Source organism: Xyrauchen texanus, chromosome 31 (genome assembly GCF_025860055.1).
Source record: "Xyrauchen texanus isolate HMW12.3.18 chromosome 31, RBS_HiC_50CHRs, whole genome shotgun sequence".
Taxonomy (NCBI): domain Eukaryota; kingdom Metazoa; phylum Chordata; class Actinopteri; order Cypriniformes; family Catostomidae; genus Xyrauchen; species Xyrauchen texanus.
The window spans coordinates 33,042,880-33,061,323 of record NC_068306.1 but is presented as its reverse complement, the minus strand read 5'-3'; the positions used below and the strand labels follow the sequence as shown (position 1 = coordinate 33,061,323).

General features: G+C 37.9%; 1 protein-coding gene across 3 annotated transcripts in view; it reads left to right on the top strand.

Annotated features, from left to right (window-relative positions):
• Positions 1–18,444, top strand: part of LOC127624565 (rho GTPase-activating protein 26-like) — a 171,359-nt gene that overhangs the window by 149,550 nt on the left and 3,365 nt on the right. For 2 of the 3 annotated variants that reach the window (XM_052099346.1, XM_052099345.1), the window contains exons 21-23: positions 2,103–2,195; positions 17,505–17,539; positions 18,269–18,383. In XM_052099346.1, coding sequence (XP_051955306.1) covers positions 2,103–2,195; positions 17,505–17,539; positions 18,269–18,383 — 243 coding nt within the window. The remainder of the gene's footprint in view (positions 1–2,102; positions 2,196–17,504; positions 17,540–18,268; positions 18,384–18,444) is intronic. The other variant, XM_052099347.1, reaches the window with a different exon arrangement.

The following is an 18,444-nucleotide window of genomic DNA, read 5'->3' as shown; positions in this document are numbered from 1 at the left end:
TTTACTGACTGACAAGTTCACCAGTGCAGCATTGCTGGAAATGCCCTTGTTTGTGGTTCGGCATTCAATGCCAAAAATGGGTTTTTCGTTGTGAATGTTCTTAGATAAAGAGGTAATGGGGTCAGGGCACATTGCAGGCTGGATCAAACCTGCATCACCCACATGAACAATAGATCTGGATTGTACATCCAACTATTTTCTTTAAAAAAAAAAAAAACGAAAAGAAAAACATGAAAATGAACTGTATAATTGGGGGCATTTTTGTATCTTGCAGATGTTTTCTTCAATCTTCTGTGACACGGTCAAACATGAATAATGGCCACCCCATCCCCATATTCTCAAGAACTTAAACTCAATGAATCTCACTCTTTGTTTTGCCTTTTTTGGAAAGCCATTAGCCTGATGAATGTAGACCATATTCTCAGAGAAGGTTCTCTGTTGACTATGCTGAGGTCAGTTTAAATTGTTTTCCAATTTGTGTGATATTAGTGGTGTTTGCTAAGGCAACCTTGTTGGGTAACTTGTTCTGCATCATTTGTGCTATGGATGTGATTCATACAGTACATCAAATTGTGTGGCTTGTTGAGGAGAGCTGTACTATTACTTTTCTGGTTTTTCTGGTGAGTGATAAACCAAGCAAAAAAAAAAATAAAACATTTGGGTGGAGGAATCCGAGTCCTATATAGGGGCGAGAATTTGGGGTGGGCTCTTTTGACTTAGCATCTGCCAATTGTTGCAGTGAGTTTTGCATGGGTGAGCACTACTCATAATTTCTTCAGAAATGTCTAGTTTATTTACTATTTATTTAATTTTTTTAAATAAGGGTAAAAAGTGGAATCATGAACCATTGGATAGCTTTGGCTATTTTTATTTTTTATTTGTTGGAATATGTATGTGGAATGGAATAATTATTTATTCATAAATTACATGTTTTTTTTACATGTTTGCTTTATAGAAGACTGCATTTTTATTACTGATAGGACATCTGGGAAAATTTTACACTCGCTGCCAGGTCAAAAAGGGTTGCATTAGACTAGATACGATCTGTGTTTCATTTCATTTCAAAACATTTAATTACATCAATTATTGTCTTGGTTGGCTTTGGGGTTTAATATGTGAACGGAAATTATGAAGCCCAACACATCCCTCAGATTCTCTCAATTTCCTGCCAAAATATGTACAGTTGAGAGGCATGACTTCAGATGTCTGCTTTTAACCGATGTGCCCCAGTGCTCGGCCCTCTCTCACTCTCAACCTGCCATTACAAGACAACATTCAGTTGTTTCACAGCATAAGAAAAGCAGTGTGAAATGGAGGAATAATTCCTGAAAAATAAACATGCTTGTGCTCACTTTGTGTAAATGATTCCCAACCTGGGAGTACTTTTAAAGGAATAGCTGGGATTTAATACAATAATTTTAATTTAGATTTAATTTGTGCCATAACGTTGATTACTACAAAAAAATGTCTCGCGACTCATCTCAACTTTTCTTAAAAAAACAAAATCAAAGTTATGGTGAGGCACTTACAATGGAAGTGAATGGGGCCAATTTTTGGAGTGTTTAAAGGCAGAAATGTGATGTTTATACTTTTATAAATGAACTTACACTGGTGGCCAACAGTTTGGAATAATGTAAAGATTTTGCTCTTATTGGAAAGATATTGGTAATTCAATTCACTAAAGTGGCATTCAACTTATCACAATGTATAGTCAGGACATTAATGATGTGAAAAATTACTATTACAATTTGAAAAAAAGTAAAGAAAAGAAAATTGAGAACTTCTTAAACTACTTCAAAGAGTTCTCATCAAAAAATCCTCCACGTGCAGCAATGACAGCTTTGCAGATCCTTGGCATTCTAGCTGTCAGTTTGTCCAGATACTCAGGTGACATTTCACCTCACACTTCCTGTAGCACTTGCTATAGATGTGTCTGTCTTGTTGGGCACTTCTTATGCACAAAAGCTCAATGTGTTTCAGATCCATAACACTCTTTTCCAATTATCTGTTGTCCAATGTCTGTGTTTCTTTGCCCAGTCTAACCTTTTCTTTTTGTTTTTCTATTTCAAAAGTGCCTTTTTCTTTGCAATTCTTCCCATAAGGCCTGCAGCCCTGAGTCTTCTCTTTACTGTTGGACATGAAACTGGTGTTGAGCGGGTAGAATTCAATGAAGCTGTCAGCGGAGGACATGTGAGGTATCTATTTCTCAAACTAGAGACTCTGATGTAATTATCCTCTTCTTTAGTACATCTGGCCTTCCACATCTCTTTCTGTCCTGTTAGAGCCAGTTTCAAGCATTGAATAGTCTTCATTTCTCAAAACAATGACTGACTGATGAGTTTCTAGAGAAAGCTGTTTCATTTTTTAAATATTTGACCTAATATTGACCTTATTATTGACTGTGGCAACTCAAAAACAAACACTAAGACAATGTTAAGCTTCATTTAACAGTACAAATAGCTTTCAGCTGTGTTTGATATAATGGCAAGTGATTTTCTAGAACCAAATTAGCAATTTAGCATGATTACTCAAGGATAAGGTGTTGGAGTGATGGCTGCTGGAAATGGGGCCTGTACTGTACATATACCTCTGAGTATTTTAAGGTTTAACTTCCATTGTAAATGCCTCACTGTAACCCAGATATTTATTTTTTTTTTTTTTAAAGAAAAGGAGCTACAAGTCAAAATAAATGTTTGTAGTAATCAACATTATGCCACAAATGCATCAATACTGCACTTAAATGGAATATTCCTTAAAAGGGATAATTCACTTAATAATGTCAATTCTGTTATAATTTACTCCTTGTGTTCTTCCAATAATTTTTCACTTTGTTTCTTCTGTGGAACACAAAAGAAGATGATAGGCAGAATGTTCTCCCCAGTCACATTTTACATTCAGTGCACCTTTTTTCAAAACAATAAAAAAAATGGGGACTGAGGCTGTCTAATTTATGGATTTTGCTTTGTTGAACCTATAAAAGAGAAATTATGACTTTAACCCTGTATAGACTGACATATAAAATTGTCAGAAAATTTTACTTTTTTGACATTATACTGTTTTAGTACCATCAGAAAAACAATAAAAATGAATCGTAAAAAGAACAAAATGTAGCTAAATGTATTTATTTATCATGTATCGTATTTGATTGATTGATTAGGCTTTAAAGGTCATTATCATCTTGAGGCCCATCAATTTATTTTTGTATAGGACAAAATGAATTGATGTGCCTCAAGATGATAATGTAAGTTTTGTAAGTTTTTCTTAACTCATACATGCTACAGTGGTAAATCTTGGGGCATTATCAGAGGACTCCCTGGGCTTTTCAGAGATACTAAATGTTTGAGTTTTTATTTATTTTATTTTTTTCAGTAAAATGTTTTTGCATATGTATTTTATGCACCAAACACTATATTGGCATTTAAAAAAGGGAAATTGTAAAAAAAGAAAACTGGGCCTCAGGAACTTATGTTAAGATACCATCATAATCACATGTATGGTAAGATTAGGAATTGGCATTCATCAATAATTTGGTATTTGAATATTTAAGCTCATAAAAAGCAAATATTTGAATATTCTATTATTTAAATGAATGTAATTAATGAGAACTTTGACGTTGTCAAATCAAAAAAATTTTGGTCATAAAGGTTGCGACACCATTAAAAAAAACAAGCTTCTAATTATATTCAAAACAAGCTTATATCATGTCCTGTTTTTTAATTTTTTTTTATTTAAACAAGCAATGTGTGAAAACAAAACAAGAATAGAATGAAAGCGTTTAAGCTCACGCAAAGTGAAGAAAAACAGACCGCTAATGAAGTAGACTGACGCAATTAACAAACAGAATGACATGTACAGGTATCTCGTCATGTTTTTGTTGAGAAAAACAAGCATATCCATAAACTATACTCCTTTATACACACCAGTTTAAATGATGGAATGTCCCTTACCTCAGCTAGCATAGTCTATCTCGGATGCCATGTTTGTTGTTTACAGAAGCGTCACAGGGATTACGTTGCTACGGGGATGCTGCTTTCTGACAAGCTGCACATATACAAGAGTAAAGTGTACACCGCTTATCCAGTATATTTAAACAGGAACCCAGATTTCTCACAGTAAGCCACATTCTCACAACAACACGCTTTTCTGGTGTCCATCGGAACATACTGAGTGACAGAACTGTTTGCTCAACAAATGTGATCAACTTGTCTCCACACTCAACAGCGCCACCCAGTGCATTCTGTTATAACTGGCAGTTTTACTTTGTGTTCAGAATTTAACATGTATCTCACTGTATATATGTCCAGCAAAGCAAAATTTTGCAAAATGCGAATAGTATTTTTACTATTTGATTAATTATTGCAGAATGAATATTCGACTACTCGTGCACATTCCTAGGTAAGATGAAATTATAATTGCTTGTAAAATATAATAATTAGATCTTTATTAAGACAGAGCAGGCTGCATGTATGAAAATACATAAAAATATTAAGATTTAACCACTGATGTTGTATGGATTACTTTTATGCTTCCTTTGTGTTTTTTGGAGCTACAGAGTTCTGGCCACCATTCCTTGCATTGTATGGCCTAACAGAGCTGAAATATTCTTCTAAAATTCTTCATTTGTTTTCTTCAGAAGAAAGAGATTCATACACATCTGGGATGTCATGAGGGTGAATAAGTAATGGGAGAATTATAATTTTTTGGTGAACTGTACCTTTAATATTAGTGCTGTCAAAAATGATTTTTAAGGTAAATAATTATCATGATTAACACACTATAGTAACTTACTTTTTAAGGAAAGATAACGTATAATTTTTAGGTCTATGTGAGTGATTGACACTTGTAGTGAAACATATGTGTGTGTGTGTGTACTGTTCAAAAGTTTTAGACACTTAAACATTTTCACAAAAACATTTGTCTTAAGACGGTTATTTATATCTTCAGCTTTATTGTTTCAATAGTAAAAATATGTTTTAGACTCCCAAAAGATTAGAAAAGAAGAACAGGGATGTTCCCCACAGAGCCCCCCACTGAACATCGAGTCAATCTGGGATTACAAGAAGAGACAGTAGCAATTTAGATTTAATTTTAGAGCCTAAATATATAGAAGAACTTTGATGAATTCTCCAAGAAGCTTGGAACAACCTGTCTGCCAACAACCAAGAAAAACCGTGTCCAGGTCTACCTACATTTACATTTATGCATTTGGCAGACGTTTTTATCCAACGTGACTTACAGAGCCCTTATTACAGGGACAATCCCCCCGGAGCAACCTGGAGTTAAGTGCCTTGCTCAAGGACACAATGGTGGTGGCTGTGGGGATCGAACCGACAACCTTCTGCTTACCAGTTTAGTGCTTTAGCCCACTACGCCACCACCACTCTTGGAAAATTGCTGCTGTTTTAAAGGCAAAGGTGGCCATACAAAATATTGATTTAGCTTTATGTTTACTGGACTTTGTATTATGTTAATTGATTAATGAAAACTATTTATGCCATTAATAAAGACATCTTCACTATGCAACATTTTTCACAAGTCCCTAAAACCTTTGCACCGTACTCTGTGTGTGTGTGTGTGTGTGTGTGTGTGTGTGTGTGTGTGTGTATATATATATATATATATATATATATATATATATACACACACACACACACACATACAACAGTTAGTTCTGGTCCTCGAATCTGATTGGATGAGAGACTTTCCATGAGCACTGATGTTCTGACACCATCAGGACTCGGATGCTTCACTGTGTGTATCACTCTGCTTGTGTTCGTGCTGTTCTAAACTAAAGTGCAATAGCAGTGCAGATGTGTTAAGAGCTACTGTATTTGTGTCTCTTACACACATGTCCAGTACGCTGTCTTTTTTCCTTTTTTAGATATGTTAGCCAGCAGGTGGTGGCAAAATATAATTTTTCTGTGTCAGCATCCTGAGTCAGTTAAGTGACGTGAAGTGAATCCGCATCAGTCAGTGTTTACATACAACTGCGCTCCATGATTGCTTTTATTACTACAACACTACTGAAGCTAGAAAATATCTTTAAACTATCAACTTCAGCATTAAGGCTCATCACAGCTGAGAAACACAACAGACTGATTAATTACAGAACTCAAGGCTTTTACCTCTTACTGGAATGTCCACATTGGAGTGGAACTGCTGTTCAAAATGGTGGAGAAGATTGCACTTTCTATAGTGAATGTAGCGAAATAGGGAGAAATACCCCCGCTTGTACGGCTATTTTTCCACTGAGAAAGCTGACCTTCAGAAAGCTGACAGCATCTCTGCTTGGGTGTGGCAACAGGTGATTGCACACGCTCCATCTCTCTCTTTCTCTCTCTCTCTCAATTCAATTCAATGGGCTTTATTGGCATGAAAGTTTCAAGAACCATGTTGCCAAAGCATCATATAGATACAATAAAATCAAAGTACATTTTGTCCAATAACTTGGTCAGTATATAATATAATTATTAGTAATAATGTTGATGCATATTGGGCAGCAATATGTGCCCTGTCTCCTCCTAGGAGTATTTGTAATTAGGAGAGGTCATTTAGGTTTTTAAAGTCTGAAGTTTCAGAGTTAAACTTGTTTAGTAAACATTCCTTATTTCTCTGAATGTTTCACATTTTAGGAGGAAGTTCATTTCGGTCTCGACCTCACCTGTCCAACATTGACCACATATGTTTTTTTTAGTTGCCATGATTTTTTGTGTCTTCCTGTTTCAATTGCCAATGTTTGGTCACTGAGCCTGTATTTGGTAAGGGTCTGTCTCTGTTTTCTATCTCTGACAGTAAAGAGATATTTTGCCAACTCATACTCTGTTTTTAGGGCCAGATAACATTCTAATCGACATTGACTTTTAGTTTCTTCTTTCCAATGTTCCAAATAGGTTTCTTTGCATTGCGTTATAATTTGCTTTACTCTGATTGGTGTTTGGAAAACAGTGTAGTTGTGAGACTGGTCAAAGTGTGTTTGAGAGGGGACAATTAGTCTCAGCACCAACTGATGTAGGGGACTCTTTTCTGGGCTCAGCTCTTGGATTTGGAGGGCTTTGGATTTAAGGGTGTCTCGGGGGCTAGATTTAAGGTAAATAAAGAATTTAAGTGCTCTCCTTTGAATGCTAAATATCAGAGGGTATCTGCCTAATTCTGCTCTACATGCATTTGTTGGTGTATTTCTGTGTACATGTAAGATGTATCTGCAGAATTCTGCATGTAAAGATTCTGTTGGGTGTTCGTCCCAACGTGTACAGCTGTGATGACTGAGTGGACCCCATACTTCACTACTATACAGCGCAATAGGTTGGATGACACTATAAAATATTTTCAGCCAGATTTTAATTGGAATTTAGAGATTATAAAATGTTCTCTTAATTGTGTTTAGGGCTCTTCGAGCTTTTTCTTTGAGTGCATTCACTGCCATGTTGAAACTCCCTGATGCTGTTATTGTTATACCAAGGTAGGTATAACTCATGCTGTGTTCAATTTTATGATTATTCATAGTAAACTGGTATTTGTTTTCTTGACACTTGGGCTGTTTTTGAAAAATCATGACATTAGTTTTCGTCATGTTTACTGCTAGGGCCCAGTTTTGACAGTATTTTTCGACTATGTCCAGCTGCAGTTGTAGTCCTGTAGGAGACAGTAGAACAAGGTCATCAGCATAAAGCAGATACTTCACCTCTCCATCTAGGAGGGGGAGAGGATGAGAAGCACATTGATCCAACTGAACAGCAAGTTAATTTATATATACATTAAATAAAGTTGGATTTAAATTGCAACCCTGATGGACACCTCTTCCCTGGGTGAAGAATTCAGTTTCTTTGTCTCCAATTTTAACAGCACACCTGTTTTTTGAATATATTGATTTAATCAGATCATATATTTTGCCACCTATATCACAATGCAGAGGTCTATAATATAGCCCGTCATGCCAAATAGAAAAGCTTTCTTGAAACAAGTGAATATTTTACAAATTTTTGTGTGGTGTACATGTTTGTTAATTAAAGTGTGAAGGGGTATATACATGGTGCAGTGTTTTGGAAGGAAGCCAATTTGATTTTTAGACAAGGTGGAGTGTTTGTCAAGGAAATGAAGTATTCTTTTGTTAAGAATACTGCCGAATAGCTTACCTAGACAACTGCTGACACAGATGCCACTGTAGATTTTAGGGTCTAATTTGTCCCCGCTCTTATAAATGGGGGAAATTAGTCCTTTGCACCAGATGTCAGGAAAGCATCCTGACTGTAATACAATGTTGAACAACTTCAACACTGCCCTCTTCATCTTTGGGGTGCTGCATTTGAGCATTTCAATTTGGATGCTGTCTGGACCACAAGCTTTCTTTGGTCTGAGAGAATTTATATGGGTGGTCAATTCTTCCCAAGTAAATGGGAAATCAAGGGGGTTTTGGTTGTTTCTTCAAATTTTGGAGTTTCTTTTATAATGCTTTGTTCTGGATTCATTTCATTTATTGGTATGTCTTTGTACAGACTTTCAAAATGGGCTCTCCAGATGCCACCATTTTGGATGGGTAATGCTTGTTGTTCCATTCTGTTGAAGTTGGTCCACATATCCCAGAATTGATTTTGATTAAGGTCTTTTGATTTGTTTTGATTTGATCAATATCTTCAAATTTCTTGTGGGTATAATTTTGTTTTTGTTTCTAATTGTATGTTTATATTTATTTAAAATGTTATTGTAACTAATGGGTAAGACGGGTTTGTTTGGTTGGTGATGTTTTTCATTTGCTATTTTTCTGAGATCTTTGCTGATGGTCTTGCATTCTTCATCAAACAATTTTTCGGCTTTTAACAGGCCTCCGTTTTTGTTTCATAAAGCCAGCTTCCATAGCTACCTAATGAAATATCATATTAATTTCCTCAGTGGCCTCGTTTACACCATCACTAGTAGGGACATAATGGTTTTGGTCATATATCGATATGTCATTTATCAGATCATGTGAGTTCAAGGCCATGATGAGTTTGTCTCCACTGTCTGGGGCCCATCTGTAAGTAGGTACTTTATGCAGTTTACTGGGTTCCCTTTTTGTGTCACTAGTTTGACCTGATATTTGAAGAACACATTTATTTGGTTGTGGTCTGAAAGGGGCGATTGCTGTCTGACAGTGAATGCACTGATAGTGGAGGGGTCTATGTCAGTGATTGCATAGTCTACTACACTAGAACCAAGAGCTGATGAGTATGAGAATCTGCCTAAAGATTCCCCTCTGAGCCTACCATTAACTCTATACAGGCCTAAGGCTCTCCCTGCCACTTTGATTTATTTCAGAGTCAAGGTTGTTCCGGTTGGGGACGGTTGGTGTGGTAAACGGGAGACTGACCAAACGCATGATTGTTGCCATGTGGGTCAATGATGTCAGGTTCAATTCCTGTTCATCCATTCAGATCTCCAGTAAGAAGCACATTTCCCTTGGTCTGGTAATAGTCTATTTCTGAATGGAGGGTTTCAAATGTGTCTTTTATTTCTTCAAAATATGAAGAATGTACTGGGGGTATATAAATAGCACAGAGCTATAGATCCCTGCCAGTTATGCCCAGGGTTTTATCTAATCTCAGCCAAATTGTGTGATTTACCTTTTTTTATTGGTGAGATCTGATGACAAAGATCTTCTACCAACACAATTACATCAACATCTTTGATAGATTGGATGAATTCAGGGTGTCTACTCTTCAGATCAAAAGTTGAGGAGCGGAGACCCTGAATATTCCAGCAGCTTATATGAAATGAACGCATTGATAAACAATCAAAATGAACCTGTATAGTGAGACAACATTTTTTAAATAACCACAACTATCTATACAATACTGAATAATAATGAAATTAGTTCCATAAATACATGTACTATATATAATCAATATTACTACTAATACTAAATAAAAATACATATGCTAATATTACTAGGCCTACTCCTAACTAATAATATATTCCTGTGTTGTTCTTTTACTAACAAAATGGGAAAGTGATCGGAGTATATCTTAGCTGAACAAAAGCTGGGCGCTCGGGGTGTGCAGCATCTCCCTGATGTCTCCCAGTTCAGAGGTAGTAGGGGGAGGGACCATAGCAGTAGTCTGGGCTGCAGACTCTGCTGCTGCAGGTGGGCAGGGGGCCCAGGGGCAGGTGCTGCAGCATATCTCTGCTGCTGCAGGTAGGCAGGGGTCCAGGGGCAGGTGCTGCAGCATATCTCTGCTGTTGCGGGTGAAGAGGAGTGCAAGGGGCAAGTGCTGCTGCATATCTGTGATGCTGATGCTGTAAGGGGGGCTGGTGGTAGGGGGTGAGGTGGGTGAAGGTTGCCTCGTCTGGTTGCACTTCACATTGGTGAGGTGGTGGGCACTTGAGAAACTTGGAGTCCAGGCTGAAATGTTGTCTCCTCACAGGGGGAATTATCCTGGGCCGGTGATATGTAGGAGGAGGAAGTCTGTGATGGCCTCTAAGGCTCTTAGTTAAGGAGGGTGTGGAAGGACTGCGACTTTGAGGGTTTTTGCAAATATTTTTACCCTCTCTTTGGTAGGTCCCAGGTGCCAATGGTTGGGTGGAGAGTCAGGTGGACATTTGGTAGGGTGGCACATCCTCTTCTGATCTACATATTAATGTCATGGATGACATTGTGAGGGGTGTCTGTCCTAGGCAGCAAGGTGGAGACCACAATGCAGGTATCAGGGAACTCCCTACTGGCATGCTCCACCATCTTTTTCACCACCTCTACAGTGTCCTTAAGGAACCTGTGTTGGTCATTTGTTGCTGTATGAATCACCAGGCATTCAGGATTCTTGAGAGTCTCCTTTTTCAGTAGCTTCATTGCCTGGCCTGTTGAGATGCAGCATTTAGACAGAACTTTCTTTCCTGGAAAAAGCTTGTTTGTGTCCAGGTATTTCCCATTTGAGTCAGCCAGCAGGACTACTTGTGGGTCTTGTTCTTCAGGCTGGGTAGAGGGAAGCTGTGATGCAGAGCTGACTGTTGGCAGCTGGCTGTGTGGATTTATCAGGAGGAGCCAGGGTGTTGTTTGGCTGGGTGCAGAGCAGAGAGGGTGTGGTTGAAAGGCAGGGGTTTGGGAGAATGGGGATTGATAAGAGTTGGTCTTTGAGGTGTTGGACTTGCCTGGTGATGATCCTTTCTCTCTTTTCAGCATCCTCCTTCACTTTGGCTAACTGAGCACGGAGCACACTGTTCTCCTGTTTGAGTGCCTCTAGACTTCCTCTGAGGTCAGATGCCAAAGCCTGGTTTTCTCTCTTGAACTGCTTGAGCTCCTCTTTCAGCTGCTGGATAGTACTCATAGGGGAGTCAGACATCCTGGCCTGGGTTTGCTCTCTGAATTCAGCAAAGTCCATCTCTAGCAGGTTCATAATCTCCTTTAGCTGGTTGGTAAGTCTGGTAGGTGTGGGAGGGGCAGACATAGAAAAGGTGTTGGCGTTCTCTGCTGGACTCTAATCATCTTCACTGTCAGAGGGGACATTTACCCTCTTGGTGTTCACTTTAGCTTTCAACAGGGAGAATACCTCTTCAAAAGACTCCAGGTTTGCTTGCCTTTGGTGTAGTATGTGATGGTAAGCAGAGGGTCATCTTTGTCCGGGTGTTCATCTTTGCAGATCTTGAATCTGCCTCCTGAGCCGATGCCTTCACTAACTACATGTGCATAATTGCTGCATAGAATGTCTTTCCAGATGTCGATGGAATCTGTGAAGAAAATGAAGTTGTTCTTTTTGCTGGGCGTAGTCAATGAAGAGGACCTCTGGGTTTCCACGCAATGTCTTCTCGTGTTTCTCCCTAGCTGCCCTACTTTTACATTTAGCAGGGTACTCAACTTCCATGCTCTCTGCTCTGACAGCTGTGCTCTTCTTTAGTGTCTGTTGGCTGGTTTTCAAGGTGATCAATTGTTTATTTTAAAAGAGGACTAGGCTAATTATTTACCTTATTAGCCTTTGTAGACTACAAACATGGAATTATATATATATATCTTATCAAGTTTATTAATGTTAATGTTATTATTACTATTTATTAACATTACCAACAAGGATCCTTGATGAAGCAGGTGGATTTTGTTCTTTTAATTCCTTTGTTAGCTTTTTCTGTTAGCTTCTTTAGAGCAATTTCTCCTTTGGAATGCTGGCAACAATGGCAGATGGTAGCTGGCAGTTAATGACTAGCCAGTTGTTTTGATTTGAGAAATATACCCCAAAATGATATTTCCTCTTCTGTTTTTGTTGATTAATGTTTCTATCTCTTCTTTAGGGTCCTTTCTGAAGATTTGTTGAAAGTTATTTTGCAAAATGTCTCACTTTTTTAGGTCCAAATTTGAGTTGTATTCAGGAGCTCATTTTTGGTGCAGCTACTTAGTTCTCTCTCTCTCACACACACACACACACACACACACAGTTGTGTTTCCATGTTTTATGGGGACTTTCCATAGACATAATGGTTTTTATACTGTACAAACTTTATATTCTATACCCTAAACCTAACCCTACCCCTAAACCTAACCCTCACAGAAAACTTTCTGCATTTTACATTTTCAAAAAACATAATTTAGTATGATTTATAAGCTGTTTTCCTCATGGGGACCGACAAAATGTCCCCACAAGGTCAAAAAATTCGGGTTTTACTATCCTTATGGGGACATTTGGTCCCCACAAAGTGATAAATACACGCACACACACACACACACACACACACACACACACACACACACACACACACAAATCCATCCTTGTTTATCCAATAACTTAGTAGAAACAGCACAGCCCGTGATACTATTTCTGAAGTGACATTTTTGAATTACTAACGAAGGATTGAACACACAATTTGGTTTGAACCAGAAATGGCAGATTCTGATCTGTTGCGTAATAAAGTAGTTCCATGCACAAATGTGTTTTTATGACCATACCCAGTTTTTCCTGTGGCCAAATTACAGCAGTGCTGATGTAGGGTCACACTCGTGTGATATATATATATATATTCACCTTTTGCTATTTTGAAAGCACTACAATTACACATTATATGGTGTTTTTCCTTGTGAATTTCATTATTATGATTTTTTTTTTTAAATGTACAGATTAAACTCCTAAAAAGTTGGGACAGTTGAGTGTTTACCACTGTGAAACATCACCATTTCTTCTAATAACAGTTATTAAGCATTTAGGCACTTGCATCATTTAGGTATGATGCTACACGCTTGGCACACCTATTTTTGGGTTGCTTCTCCCATTCTTCTTTGCAGGACCTCTCAAGCTACATCAGGTTGAATGGGGAGTGTCAGTGCACAGCCAATTTTAAATCTCTCCAGAGATGTTCAATCAGGTTCAAGTCTGGGCTCTGGCTGGGCCACTCCAGGACATTCACAGAGTTGTCCCGTAGCCACTCCTTTGTTATCTTGGCTGTGTGCTTAGGGTCGTTGTCCTGTTGGAAGATGAAACTTCGCCCCAGTCTGAGGTACAGGGTGCTCTGGAGCAGGTTTTCATCAAGGATGTCTCTGTACATTGCTGCATTCATCTTTCCCTCGATCCTGATAGTCTTCCAGTTCCTGCTGCTGAAAAACATCCCCACAGCACAATGATGCCACCACCATGCTTCATTATAGGGATGGTATTGGCCAGTTGATGAGGTTTCCTCCAGATATTATGCTTGCTATTCAGGCCAAAAGATTCAATATTTGTTTCATCAGACCAGAGAATTTTGTTTCTCATGGTCTGAGAGTCCTTCAGGTGCCTTTTGGAAAACTCCAGACGGGCTGTCATGTGCTGAGGAGTGGCTTCCGTCTGGCCAATCTGCCATACAGGCCTGATTGGTGGAGTGCTGGTTGTTCTTCTGGAAGGTTCTCCCCTCTCCACAGAGAAATGCTGGAGCTCTGTCAGAGTGACCATCTGGTTCTTGGTAGCTCTTATTAGCTCAGTTTGGTTGGGCGGCCAGCTCTAGGAAGAGTCCTGGTGGTTCCAAACTATTTACGGATGGAGGCCACTGTGCTCATTGGAACCTTCAATTCTGCAGAAATGTTTCTGTATCCTTCCCCAGATCTGTGCCTTGATTCAATCCTGTCTTGGAGGTCTACAGACTATTCCTTGGATGTCATGGCTTGGTTTGTGCTCTGACATGCACTGTTAACTGTGGGACCTTATATAGACAGGTGTGTGCCTTTCTAAATCATGTCCAATCAACTGAATTTACCACAGGTGGACTCCAATCAAGTTGTAGAAACATCTCAAGGATGATCAGTGGAAACAGGATGCACCTGAGCTCAATTTTGAGTGTCATGGCAAAGGCTGTGAATACTTATGTGCATGTGATTTCTTTTTAATTTTTAATACATTTGTAAAGATTTCAAACAAACTTCATTCACGTTGTCATTATGGGGTATTGTTTGTAGAATTTTGAGGAAAATAATGAATTTAATATATTCTGGAAGAAGGCAAATGTGCTAAAAGTGAAGCTCTGTATATATATTTGAGAATATATATTTCTCAAACTGCTTGTTTGTGAGGACACTAATTGGTGAGTGTTTTTCACTTGCAGTATCGGTTGTTTGTAGTTTAAAACACAATCATTGTAATAATCTCCAATTTAATATTCAATGCTAATTGATATCCATTATTATAAGAGTTTAAAAGGCTCTGTGATGGAAATGTGGGGGTACCTAAGACAAAAACGATTGGGAAATACTGCTCTAAGAAGAGAGGGAAATTGTTTTTCTTTTTTCTCTGGCCTCTAAACATTGTCATGGAATACTGTCATATAAATATTTCCCTCTCTTCCTCATCGTACACAATGCCATTAATCAACCTCGAGGCAAGCCAAGACATGCACGCTCTCTCTCTCTCTCTCTCTCTCTCTCTCTCTCTCTCAACAAAATTTTTGCAAGCCATGCAAATAGCAAAGCCAAAGCTACGAAGTTGAATAGGGTCAAGCAACCAAACTCCAGGATTAGAGGTTGCACAAAGCTAAATGTGCACATGTTCGTAATTAGAAGCAAATGGAAATCGAGTATTAGATGTGAATGTTTAATTAATAGTTATGTATAATTTAGATATTATTGAACTAATGTGAATATTTCTCTTAAGGTGTTTCATAACTTATAAAAGACATGTAAAGACATGTTTAATGAAAACATAATAAATCTTAATTTTATTGCAACAGTTAAACACTATATATAATTATTTATGCTCCCTAGCATAGTTCCAAACTGTGGCAGGGCGGAGGGCGTGGCCGGGTCATGATGTTACACACCGGCCCCTAATCAGGCTAATCAATTCTCCGACAGGAATAAAGACCGACCGGAGACAGCAGTGAGACAGAGAGAGAGATTTACGGGCAGCTGCCTGACACCTGTGTGTGTTTGTGTCAGTTTATTATTAAACAGTTATTTATATTGTCAAGCCGGTTCTCGCCTCTTTCTTTCCATTAATCCCTTTACACATACCCTTTCTCTTTTCTGTTGTTTACAAAGGAGGGATTTTTTAAGAATATTCTGGCCATTCTTTTTTGTATAATACAACTTAATTAATGTACAGGTAAATAACAAAAACAGAATATTACTGCATTAACTGCATTTACAATGCCAGAATGAAGGTCTTTAACTAACTTCAGTTTATTGGAATAAAATTCAACACATTCTAATAACTGCAGTTTAACACAAAGACATTGATTAAACTGAGAGTGTGCAGATATATAACTGAGATTATAGATATACAAACATATGATGACAATAGTAATAGAGCATCTAAATGATTGGCAAGGAAAACAGGATTTTCTGCTAAATCCACGACAATCACATTAGCCTCTTTTCCACCATCAGGCCAACATCGCAAAACCATTCCGTGTCGATCTGGGCCTGCTGGCACGGTTAAGGTTTCTTTTTCCACTGTTGTATGTAACAGATCCACCTTTTGGCGATACCGTGAGAGGTAAACATTGGAGCTAGTGCGGCGCACAATGGAGGCTGATCGCATATTCCATTTTGTCTAGTGGGTTAATCCTTGTCTTCAGAAGTTATAAGATATGTGTAGGTGAGAAACAGATCAATATTGAAGTCTTTTTTTTTTTTTTGGTAAAAATTCTCCTTCCTGCTCAGTCAGTCTCTGTGTATTGTGTGTGCCAGTGCTAATATACTCATCTCCAAAAGTCTCCCAGGACCAGCATCCTGTTAATAAATGGTGATAGACTGTCTGAGTGAACATAAATCAATTGAATTACTCTGCCAGGACAGACACTCTCATGGCCTAGAAAACGAGAGCAGTGCCTTTCTAAATATTATAGAGACAGAGTACATGCCCGTGTATGCAATCATCTAACCTGATATAGGAGTCACAGGGAACTATAATAATAGTTATACGCAAGTTAATATAAAACTATAACTGTATATAAAACGTGTTCACATGTTCAGAATATTTCATATATTATATTTAAGGATTTGGTGTAGTTTAGTAAAAAATAAAAGATCCCCATTACAACTTTTAAGGTAAATGCATACTGTAAATCCAGCAAAGTGAATATTTTCACAATAGACCACGACCTCAGGTGCTTTGTTTTTATTGTGTAGCAATAATTTTATGAAAGCAATATTTAGAACACACTATTTTGTATTGAAAAGGGAAATAATCAAATAATGGTTTCCCAGTTTATGCTTCATTTTCTTTCCTGTAAAGAGTGAATACTTAAAAAAATTAATAATTCTCACAATAAACTATCCTGAAATAAATACAAAATGGGACACGGTGCTAAATACAACAGCACAATACATTTTGGCTGAGCCTGAGTGACTCCTCTGCTACATTTAGCTACTAAATGTATATGGACATTTACATTATTTTAATTACCACATGAGGTCATACCGTTTCCATGACAACCTCACTATTTCTCCCAGTAGACGCTCATTGGTTTAGTGTGTTTGTGTGTGTGACAGATGCTTGGGCACTAATGCCTGATGTGATGTGTCCACAAACTTGTGTGTATTGTTTGAGACCAATTCCATTCACTAGTGGATTCACACTGTTGGTTTGGACACTCAAGAACATGGATGTGCTGAAATGATTATGAATAATAACGCACTGGTTTCACAGTAGATAACAAGTGATCTGATTTTATGTATGTTATTTAGTCACAAAGCAGAGAATAAAGCACAAAGCTGATTATATTCTTATTCTTCTAGAAGAATCTGTTGCTTCCAATGCTGAAGTGTTAACTAACAAACAATGCTGATTATGAGGAAAACAGATTGAACTGAAAGATATTGTGTTCTCTTAAAAGACAAAAGGCACACTTTGTCTAACGTACTATACACATTGTGCGTGGATGGCATTTTTATAAAAAATGTTGTGGTTGAAAACTAAAACATTTTAATTTCTGTGTACCTTGACTAAAGTCTATTGTCAGCTCATAAAAAGTGGAATGAGACACAGCAAATAAAAAAATGTGTAGAATTGTTCAATCGGTCCATAAAGATAAAGATCTGTCTGTAAAGAGTTCATTTACCAGTTCTTGTTTCTTATCAATTTCAGCCAAAATCCGATGGTTCGCAGCAGCGTGTCGACTAAGGTAAGCTTGTCCTTGTACTAGAAGCAGTACTGAAGTTTTATTAGACAATTATGAGAAAAGAAAAAAACAACACTCCTGGAAAAACCAGGTACTGCTTTTGTAAGCATACACAGACAATGAAAACCCCATAAAATTAAAAGTGAGCTCACCATTATGTTACGTTTACTGTGTTAACACAAATTATCTGTAAGATTGTTTCTTCAGGAGTTTGCATGTTTATAGTACACACAGAAATGTAAATTCTGTCATTATTTACTCACCCTCTTGTTGTTTCAAACCCATATGTCTTTATGTCAGGTATAATGTCCAAGATGCTCTTATCCATATCATAAAAACATATATAGGCAAATTCCAGAAAGAACGAAATGCATCAAAAAGCACCATACCAGCATCATCAAAAATACTGATCATTTATTTTCTTATGTTTTGATCTAAACTTGATTTGTGAGCTTTTTTGGAGCTCAACAGCCCCAGTCCCCATTCACTTTTATTGTATATAAACGAGCAGTCTAGACATTCTGCTGAACATCTCCTGTTGTGTTCCACTGAAGAAAGAAATGCACTATGGTTTGGAACATGATGTTGTGTAAACGATGAAAGAATTTCCATTTTTGGATAAACTATTTTGGGTCAAGCATATTTAATTTGATTAATCTTGATGTGTGTGTATGCTACATTTCCATATATCTATAAGTTCCCTCTAAGATCTGAAAGGTTTCACTCTGCAGCTGTCACACTTCAACCAGCCCCACCTCACCACGCTCCCCTTCCTGGCCGATGTTCTCCGCCCCCTCCAGTCCTCAGCTGGCCTCGTCCACCTGCAGCGAATCCTCCCCCATCAGGTGCGTGTCTTCCACTCGCTTGTTTAGATGCCTAACTACATTTATAGTAGTGCATACATGT